General features: G+C 53.7%; 1 protein-coding gene across 3 annotated transcripts in view; it reads left to right on the top strand.

The window, feature by feature from the left end:
• The window catches only part of C2H14orf132 (chromosome 2 C14orf132 homolog), a 52,795-nt gene extending 42,829 nt beyond the window's left edge, over positions 1 to 9,966 (top strand). For all 3 annotated transcript variants that reach the window (XM_033850659.2, XM_019918359.3, XM_073800076.1), the window contains one exon: positions 5,773 to 9,966. In XM_033850659.2, coding sequence (XP_033706550.1) covers positions 5,779 to 5,997 — 219 coding nt within the window. In that variant the 5' untranslated portion in view covers positions 5,773 to 5,778 and the 3' untranslated portion in view covers positions 5,998 to 9,966. The remainder of the gene's footprint in view (positions 1 to 5,772) is intronic.
• Positions 9,967 to 10,199: the final 233 nt, after the last annotated feature.

The raw sequence follows: 10,199 nt of genomic DNA, 5'->3' as shown, positions 1-10,199 counted from the left end.
AAAGCGTTTTTTACGTAGTGTAAGGGTCTCCCAGCATCTCCCTTCTTCTCTGAAGCAGTCTGTATTATTTTCCCCATTTTTAAATGAAACACCTGAGCTTCAGGTGAAGAAGTGGGTCTCGGTCCCACAGAAAGGAAGTGTTGGCTCTGGGCCCAAATCTCAGCTCACCCTCAGGATTCTTGGCCGATGTTTCAAGAATTCATTCATTCACCAAGTGTGTTTTGAGTGTTGGCTCTCTTCTAGGCTCGAGGATACTGTGGGAAAGAGGGAAGGTCCCTGCCTTCCTGGCAGCTGTAGTCAGGAGGCTTGTAGAGGTAACATTGACCTTGACCACTGGCCATTGACCTTGACACTCTGTCCTGGTATCCCCTCTTCAACAAGCCAACCAGAGTTTTTCTGATCTTGACAAGATCATCTCTTATGAGGAGACGAGTCCCCCCACCCTGTGTCCTTCTGATTGTTAATGTCTAACTGAGCCAGAGGAGACTTCTTCTCTTGTTCTGCCTCCTCGGGTCACACTCTTTTCTGCATGGTGGACCTCTGAGTGTTTGAAGTTAGGAGTCATCACCCTCAAATCTCTGAGCCTTAAGCCAGTGACTACACCTGCCCACGGGGTTGAGAAGGCCCAGTTGCTCATCTCAGTAAGGGCATGACACCCGGAGGTCATTTCCAAAAATGGCTTAAAATTAGACCTGACCGGCCGGAGGGCCTTTCGGAAAGACCTTCCAGAGGCTTCTGCCATCACCTGCTTCTGAAGTGACTTCAGCCATCATTCCTTCGTTCTTACCATGAGTCAGTTTCTGATCAAATCTTCCCAACTTCCAAATGGCAGAATTGAGGCTGACCCTTTTTGGTTTTCTATTCGTGGAATTTTGCTGTGTAAAGTTATTTTCATGTGTAACCCGGCACTTTGAAGTAGAATCTGTTTTACAAAGGAAAAAACATCAAAACCAACACAGCTGAGGAGTTGGATTGAGCGCCAGTGCTGGCTGAACTCAGCAGAACTTGGTGGGAGTGGAGGGCCGCCTGTATGCAGATGAGTATCTGATTGATTGCACAAAAGCACACAACTGGAAATGGCAGGTTCCCGATTCCGTCACTTTAGCTTAAGCAATTGGATAAGAGATGCACGTCTCTCGGTTTTGAATTACTACACGAACAAGAGGAAAGAACATTAGGAATGATTGAGCGACTGGTGCCACGTTTTATTTATCATATATGATCTGATTCCCTCCTTGCGAGAATCCTGCTGGTTCCACTGTATCATCTTCATTACTTACAGGGAAGGAAACGGAAGCAGGTTGGTTAAATTCGCTTGGCTGTACTATCTGTAATGAAGCAGGATTCACTCCCCGAGTCTTTCTGACAGTAGAACCCACTCCATCCCTCACACTCTGAGGCAGTAGAATCAGATGCCACCGGCTGCGACCTCTGGCAGTGCTGAGCTGTCCGTCAATGAGGTGCAGGGCAGAGGGGGGCTCAGCGTGGAGAATGAGCTGTCTCATCGCCGGGGAGCTCTGAGAGCGGGTGTATGAAGTGCAGCCGATGGGGGGGGGGGGCTGTCTGCTGGTTTCAAGTTCATTAATTCCACACGGTTGTACTTGTCACTCTTTCTGTGTTACAAATGGGGTTGAGGGAGCATGAGATGAGTGGGCCATGGCTTTGCCTTCAAGAGTTCCCTGTGTGGTGGGAGACCTACCTCCAGTTAACCGAGGCTGTGGTTGTCACCTTACGTGGCCAGAGACCTTGCAGACGTGATGAAGGTGTAGGATCTTGGGATGGGAGACGGTCCAAGGGAGCCCAATATAATGAGCGCAGTCAGACGTCTGAGCTCCAGAGCGGTAAGATAACAAATGTGTGTCATTTGAAGCCACTGAGTTCGTGGCGATTTATTATAGCAGCTACAGGAAACTAACACAGGGCGTTACCTACCCACAGGGAAGCAGAGAGCAGGAGGGGGGCCCAAGGGAAGGGCAGCTGCCCCCGCGCAGGTAGGCAGCAGGGCTGTGTCAGCCTGGGGGCTGCTCTCTCCTCCCCCCACCAAAGGCTCTGTCCAGTGCCCCCTTTTTCTCCCCCCAGTGAATTGGATGAAAATGCTCATCGAGCCCACACATGTCCCGAAGAGAGGAGAGGGAAGATGCGCAGGCTTACGTCCAGAGACCTCAACAGGATGGAGAGCGGAGTCGAGGCGGGGGCATCTGTCCAAAAACCCAGTGCCCTTGGGGAAGGAGGAGAGGCTGAGGCGGGTCGCTGGGCAGAGGACAACGGGCATGGGATTAATTCCGGGCAGGGGGAGTGCAGCAGGGGCGCCAGGGGAGGGGGCTGTGGAACCCGCAGGGGAGGGAGAAGGGCAGCTTCCTGTCTGGCCTGATCCCCACTCTCTGGCATATAGTCTCCATGAGCTCACCTGAGTGATGCTTTCGCCATGGGTGGGTCAGATGAAGGTTCTGCCGATTTCCCCGAGAGAAGCGTGGTACCATCTCAGGGCAGCAGGAGGAAAGGGTACCCGCCAGGTAGGGGTGGGGTCAGTGGGGGGCTGCCGGAGAGGCAGAATCAGCCAACAATGTTGTTGGTCCAAGTTGAGGGTGGGTGTCATTCATCCGTCACTCAACAGGGATTTCTCAGGCATGACTGTGCTCCCGACCTGGGCAAGGCTCTAGGAGTTCCACGGTGAGAAGCAACTCATCTGCTCCCTCCTCAGAGCTTCCCGGCCACTGGGGGACGCAGATGGGAACTGCATCTTGGGGTGGGTGCCCCCAAGGGAAGGATGTGGTCTTGGGGCTACTTGGGAGGGAAGGCTATAGTGGACAGGACCATTGGCTGGGATTCGAAGGATGAGTAGGTTTAATGGGAAAGCTCGGGCCCCTCCCTGCAGGCCAGAGCATCGCTGCCTCTGCTGCCCCCTTAGGACGGATGTGCCTGATTCAGCTGTAACCCATCTCATCTGCATCACCAGCTGGGGGACAAAAGGAGGTCACAGTTCTCCTATTTAAACTTTCAATTGTATTTTTAATAGAATATATGTTAATTGTCATTCTCATCTGTGTTTGTCATCATATCTCAAGATACACTAAATATGTTAATATACTGTTTACTATAATACACATATAAGAAGGACGCATATATAAATGCAGCCCTGGATGAAGTCTCACAAAGTGAGCTCATCCCTGTAACCAGCGGCCCCATCGAGAATCTGCACGTGGCCTATCCTCAGCGCCCCCTGTTGGCCTCTTCCTGTTACTACAGCCCCAGATTGACAACTGCCGGGTCCCCACCGAACTAAAGGACCAAGCTGTGTTACTGAGGAAATGCCAAGCTCCTCTCAGCACGAGTCTGTCAAAGGCTGCTCTTCTCAGCCCAAGCAGGTGCTCGGAAGCACCCATTGACACAGTCATGGGCATCCTTTAAAAAGAGGCCATTGCGATTCAGAGCAGGCCACACATGGAGCTGCCTGGAAGTAGCCTCTCTCTGTGAATTCTCTGATGGTTCGTGTTCCTTTCAGATATTCTTTCTTTTTTACTCCTTCCTTCCCTCCCTCCCCTCTTTCTCCCTCCTTCTCCTTCCTTGCTCTCATCCCCACCTGGAGCGTGGCCCTCACCTGTCTGGCTCACCACTGTCTGCAGAGTCTAGGACTGAGGCCCCTAATTAATCATCCCTAATACAAGTCAGACGGGTGGCTGTGTGAGGTGGACCCCACTCTGCTCCCACCACCCCCCAGGGCAGTGCACATGTGCCCGGCTGGAGTGTGGCCCCTGGGGGTAGTGACTGGTACATCTCCGGGGCCCAGTACTGAGTCTGACCTGGGAGTCGGAGAGGCTGTGGGCAGAACGGGAAGCACCCTGGCTCCACAGTCGGACACACCCGACTCTCAGCCCTGACCCCAGCACAGACGAGTACAGTGGCCTTGACCTTTGCTTACCCATCTGAAATGGGGGTACCGTGATATGCTCCAGCAGGATAGTTGAATGATTAAATAAGACTTTTAAAATCTCTAGCACATTCCATGACCGTAGCTGGGCCTCCATGCTGGTAGTAGCAGTAGTAGCTCAATAAACGTGTATCGAAGGAAGGCTTAACTGTTCAGTGCTCATTCGTTCATGTACCATTAAAAAAACACGTTTATTGTGGGCCTCACACTTGACAGAGCCAACCCTGGGGCTTAAGTCGTGTCAGCCTCTGGACGGGTCTGGAAGGGCCCGGATGGCCTGGACATTGGTCTTCTGGACTGCATCCAGGTCCAGGCCCTCCCTTTGAGCAGCCCAACTCACCCCTACCCGCACACCTGAGTCTCAGGAATAAGGGGCTTTACAAACGCAAAGAGGAAGCCCTGATCCCTGGAGTGCAAACCAGCCGCTTCTTGTACAGCAAACAAGGCCTTGGGAATTAGTCACTCTTCTGGGGAGTTTGTCCTTGTGAATTAGAAGCTCTGAAGCATCATACCCGCTGACTGGGAAGCTCTGTATCTGGGACTGCCTAATAAATAAGAATGCACATGCAGGGTTTCCCTGGTGGTGCAGTGGTTAAGAATCCGCCTGCCAATGCGGGAGACATGGGTTCGACCCCTGGTCCAGGAAGATCCCACATGCCATGGAGCAACTAAGCCCGTGCGCCACAACTGCTGAGCCCATGTGCCACAACTACTGAAGCCCGCGCACCTAGAGCCCATGCTCCACAACAAGAGAAGCCACCGCAATGTGAAGCCCGCACACCGCAACGAAGAGTAGCCCCCGCTCGCCACAACCAGAGAAAGCCCGCGTGCAGCAACGAAGGCCCAACACAGCCAAAAATAAAATAAATAAAGTAATAAAAACTATAAAGGTAAGCAACTGATATTAAAAAAAATGCACGTGCAAGCATGTATGCGTACCCAAACGTATGTACAAGGATGTTTACCAGTACATTGTTTATAATAGGAAAGCATCAACATTCCTAAATCTCCAATTCTAGAGGAACGGTTAAATTATGGCTTGTGTTTATGATAGAATATTATACAACTGTGAAACTGTATCTTGGTAGGCTTTTTTTTGTGGTACGCGGGCCTCTCACTGCTGCAGCCTCTCCCGCTGCGGAGCACAGGCTCCAGACGTGCAGGCCCAGCGGCCACGGCTCACAGACGATCCTCCTGGACCGGGGCACGAACCCGCGCTCCCTGCATCAGCAGGCGGACCCCCAACCACTGCGCCACTAGGGAAGCCCTTGATAGGCTTTTAAATACAGGAATATAAAGCCACATGTTTAAAACTTCTCTCTCTCTCTCTCTCTCTCTCTCTCTCACACACACACACACACAGAAAAAGATTAGAAAGGAAGATGTGAACAGTGATTATCCCAAAGTCGTGAGATTATGATTCTCTTTCTTTTCCTCCTCTTTTGTATTTTCTTAATGTTCTGTGCTGAGCCGATATTACTTTTACAATTAGAAGAATAAAGACATTTGACGATGTGTGCTGTCATGGAGGGCCTGGCATTTAGAGAGGGAGGGTCTGTAAGTCCCAGTGAGTTGCCAGCTAGCCTTGAGATAGTCTGCTGAGCTGCTCGGGGCCTTAACCTCTTCATCTGCAAAGTGGGCGTGAGTGTCTGCCTCAAAAGGTTGCTGTGAATGCTAATTTTTCTAGATGAGAATATGCACTGTCATTTATTTAAAAGACCCAAAGCAAAGCCCAGTTCGGTGCTGTATCTTCGAGGGGCCTGCTTGACCAGGCAGCTGCCCCTCTGCGGGCAGCCTCCCAGCTCCCGAGGGCTCTGGTTAATTCTCTCTCTCCTTCTTCTCAGCTGCCCATGATGGGAGGCGCCTTCATGGACTCGCCCAACGAGGACTTCAGCACCGAGTACTCCCTCTTTAACTCCTCCACCAACGTGCACGCGGCCTCCAACGGCCAGGGTCAGCCAGAGGAGCCGCCAAGGTCGTCCAACGATGCTGTCTTGCTCTGGATCGCCATCATAGCGACGCTGGGGAACATTGTTGTGGTGGGGGTGGTGTATGCCTTCACCTTCTGAGCCGCGGGAGCTCCGGGACGGCCCCCCCTGCGCCGGGCTCACAGCGGGGCACTGTCGCTGTTGGCCTTTGGCTGCGCCCGCGTTCTAGAACCAGGAGTGCTGACCAGGTGCGCGGTCTCTCCAAGGGGAGTCACCATGCGTCTGGGATTTCCCCAAGCGGCCCTGATTTCAAATACTCCAGGCTGTGGTCCAGCTGATCCAGAAAATATGGGAGCCTGGGCTTCCAGCCCCCGGAGGCACGCCGGGGCAGAGCCTTCGAGGAGTAGTTTGGGGAATTCTTGAAACTGCATTCCACGAACACGAGACCAGACGGAGCAGCCAGTCAGTTTAAAATACAGACATGGTTGGATGATCCTTTGCTGGCACTGAATAATCACTTCTGTGTCTCGTTTTTCTGCCAGCTTACCTGAGGGCAAGGGCAGCCCTCAGAACTTGAGTGTTGCCACCCCAATCTGGTTTCCCAGTCAGCCCCTCGGAATATTGGTGGTGGTCACTTGAAGGGTCATAGAACGTTCCTCATTTGACTTGCAAATGGCGTCTTTGTTACCAGACACCTGGCCCCTTATGAAACCCAAGGTTGGGGGATTCCTGGTGACGTGGATTTCAGGTGTGGCAGTGATGGTGGTTTTTATCTGCTGGGTGGACTTTCTCTTCTTTGTGAAAAGAGGAGAAGGTGCCTTTAAAAATTAGATCTGCCGGGCAGTTAACTCTTTAGATCACCCACTGAAGATGCTCTTTCCTCTCTGAGAAATCACGGAATTTTAGGGAGGAGGTGTGTGTACCTCATCGCTTGGCGGGTGGGAGGGAGAGGGACGTGATTTGCGTGTGGTCCCAGGGCACGTAAAGGCAGGGGTCAGAGCAGGAGGGACATTTCCTGCCCATCAGTTCTGGGCTGTCTCTGCCCCATCTAAGCACTGTCTTGAGCAGATTCCTGCCTTCTCAGCTGCCCTGGGCAGAATATCCTGAGGGTCTGGAAGCGGTGTGCAGGGCGGGCAGGGAGTTAGACACCCACACTGTACCCTTGGTTTGGCTCCCATGCACCCTTGCAGGTGTAAATATGCTCTCCTGAGTCAGTTCCCTTACAAGCTTAAATGGCAGCGGCTGGGGGGCTGGCACACCTGGGAGCCCCTCATCAGGGCCAGAGCGCTGCTGGCCTTTGGGTGCACCCACGTGCTGGGGGGATCAGTATAGGAAAGGGCTCACTTTTCTTCATGGCGCAGTGCCCCCCTTCCTGAAACAGCTCTCCCTGTGCCCCCGAGTGGGACGAGCTCAGACACGGGCTTGCTTGCCTACAAGCCAGCAGTGGCTTTCTTCTTCCTCCCTGCTCTGTACAGAAGAAAACAGAGGCATAAACTCCTCCTCTGTGGTTGAGAGACTTAGAAGACCGGTACAGAAGCCCTCATGCATACTTGGGGACAATTGCAAAAAGGCTGAGTTTGTCACTGTGGTCTCAGGAGAAATGAGTGTTTTTGATAGACAAAGGGACATCTTAATTGTCCAGAGGCAGCCACTCGTCTGTGGGAGGTTGGCACCGAGCTGCCACGATAACAGGATTACCGGCCCACGCTGCAGACAGCGCCGGCCGCCAGCCCTTATTGGCCGCATCTGTCACTGCCGCCTGGCGTCCATCCACAAGTGCTTCAGTTCAAGTGGAGGTCGTGAGCACAGAGAGCTGGCGTGACCTTTGCGGAGTGGGAGAAGGGCTGTGGTACCTTTGGCCTGGACTCCTTCTGGAATCGCTGAGCGCGCCCTGCTGTCTGGAGGCAGGACCAGCCTGGAGGCGGGGCTGGATGGCGGCCGTTGTGAGCACATCATTCCAGCTGCTTCTCCAGCAAACTCCTGTCCATCAAGGCCTGGCATCTGCCCCGTGAGCAAGGTCTTTCTTAGACATGCGGCTTTATGAGGGAACCCAAGGGGGGGACTCCAGAGCCAGGGTGGGGAGACAAGGTATCTTCATGGGGGCCGTCCAGCCCCAATACCCTGATTCTTTGTCTTCTGACCCCACATCCCCAGGGAGCCTGCAGCCCTGTAAGAGGCAGGGGGCAGCTCCCCGTTCTCAGATGGCCTGTGGGGATGGCTATGGGAGAGAAGGTTCTATGTTTGATAACAGGGGGAGGAGTGGGGAAGAGAGGAAATGTTGGCTTTTAGCTCTAAGGAGACCGCCAGCCTCCCAGGGCAGCCCTGGTGGGCCCTGTGTTCGCTGGGCATTTCTGGGCACAGAGGTCTCCCCTCTGAAGGTTTTGTTTTCCCTGACATGAAAACTGACATGCTGGCAGTTAAATTCAACTTCCAGGTCTTTCTTTTCAGTGTCAGGGCCATAGATGGTCAAGAGCTTTAAAGAGCTTCTTGTCTAAACCATGCATCGTACGGATCACAGTGACTTGCCCAGGGTCACCCCATTTCCATCTCCTGTGAATTTTTTTTCCACCTTCACTCAGATAGCAGCAGGGATCGATGCACATGTTAGATTTCTAGCCAGGGTGCACTGCCCCTTCCCTCGTGCTGCAGTTGGGGTTCTGTCTTTGATGTTAAGTAAAGGCCAAGAGATCTGACATCATCGCTTGAGTCTTGTGTCCAAGCCTTGTGCCAGATTCACAGGCACAGATTTAATCCCTACGCTTACCTTAGAGCATCATTGCTCCAACACACAGTTAAAGGACCAGAAGCTCCGAGGAGCGGAATAACTTGCCCGCGGCCACACGGCAGGAAAGTGAGGCTTAAAGCCGGACTCCTTCTGGAACAACGCCATGCTGCCTTCAGTGGCTGGGCGGCGCCTCCAGGGCACATTTAAACCAGGCCCTGAGTCTCCAGAGGCCGTTTCCCGAGCTCCCACGTCATGACGTGGCCTCTGCAGGTTGAAGTCTCTGACCATCCTTGGAATGGGGCACGTTCATCCCCCCTTCTCTGCCCAGGCTCTGGGGGGGGTGGTCCCTGTTGCCTGCACCCCCCCATTTAAGTTGAACTCAAGTCTCTCTGCATGGCCAGAGAAGTTCCCAGAGACCAGCTTTCTAGGGACCCATGAAGAAGGCCCTGACCCAGACCCGGAGCCCCACAGAGGGACCCACACGAGGAGTGAGGCTCACACAGCCAGAATTGAGAAGGAGAGTCATGGGATGGTCTGTGCTGCAGGCTGGGCCCCAGCCCAGACTCAGGTCTTCCGCGGAGCCCCAGGGCTCTCCCGAGCAGCTGGGGATGGCCGCTCCTCTCTCGGACCCCAGCCTGGGGCTCCCGTTCTGGCTTCTCCCATGTGAGGCTGGCCCCTGAGCCCGCCCTGGCTTGATGGGTCCGTGCAGAGGAAGGAGGGGTTGCCTCTTCAGTAGCTGTTCCTCAGAGAAGGGGTCCTACCACTGCTGGAATATGCGCCTCTGCGTGCTTCTGCATTTCCCCTCTGCCAGCGTGGGTGTCGCGCACCTGTGTGTGTTTGCGCTTCACCGCACAGACCAGCACTTGCTTTATGAGGTCATGAGTTGCAGTCCTTGGAGCTTTGGAGGAGAGGCCAGGCCAGGGGACGCTTTAGCCGGGCATGTCCTAAGGGGATTCCGCCTCCTATAGGCCTTGGGAGAGTCAACCGCTCTGCCGGCCCCTGCTCTGTCTTTCCTGCCCTTTCCTTGGGATTAAGAGGCAAATGAGACTCCCTTGACCCCGTCTACCCCCCGGAGAAAGATGCTCATACTTCCTTTCAGGGGTCCCCCGGAATCTGAGGGAGAAAAGCAGGGAGGACAGGCTACTACCACGGGCCTCGAGAGACAACAGGCCATTTTCCAGCTTGTTCTGAACGGAAGGACTCGCTGCCCGCCAACCCACTAGCATCTGTCGGAATCCCTCCCTGGAGACTGGAGACACTTGGCTGCCATCAACACTGCTGCCCGATTGCTTCCAGACAAACGGTCCTCTCCTTCTGCAGGAACTTGACCTTCCCTCATTATTAGTAGTGATATTGTTAACAATGATTAGTGCTGTCGTTACACACCTTCCTTGTGCTGATGTATCTCATTTACTTCTCAAATCACCCCTCGGGGACAGGAGTGAGGGTACAGAGAGGTGCACAGTAATTACTGTCCCATTTTTCTGTTGAGAAAGCCGAGGCCAGGCTGTGTGTGTGAGAATCCATCGCCGAGGAGCTGTGATTCAGACCCAGGTCTGCTGGCTCTGCAGGCTGGGCGGTCACCTTGCGTCTCGGTCTCCCTGCATCTGCACCCTCC

The sequence above is a fragment of the Tursiops truncatus genome, chromosome 2 (genome assembly GCF_011762595.2).
Source record: "Tursiops truncatus isolate mTurTru1 chromosome 2, mTurTru1.mat.Y, whole genome shotgun sequence".
NCBI classification, from domain to species: Eukaryota; Metazoa; Chordata; class Mammalia; order Artiodactyla; family Delphinidae; genus Tursiops; species Tursiops truncatus.
Note: the sequence above shows the minus strand (reverse complement) of the source record. Positions and strands in the feature narration are given on the sequence as shown.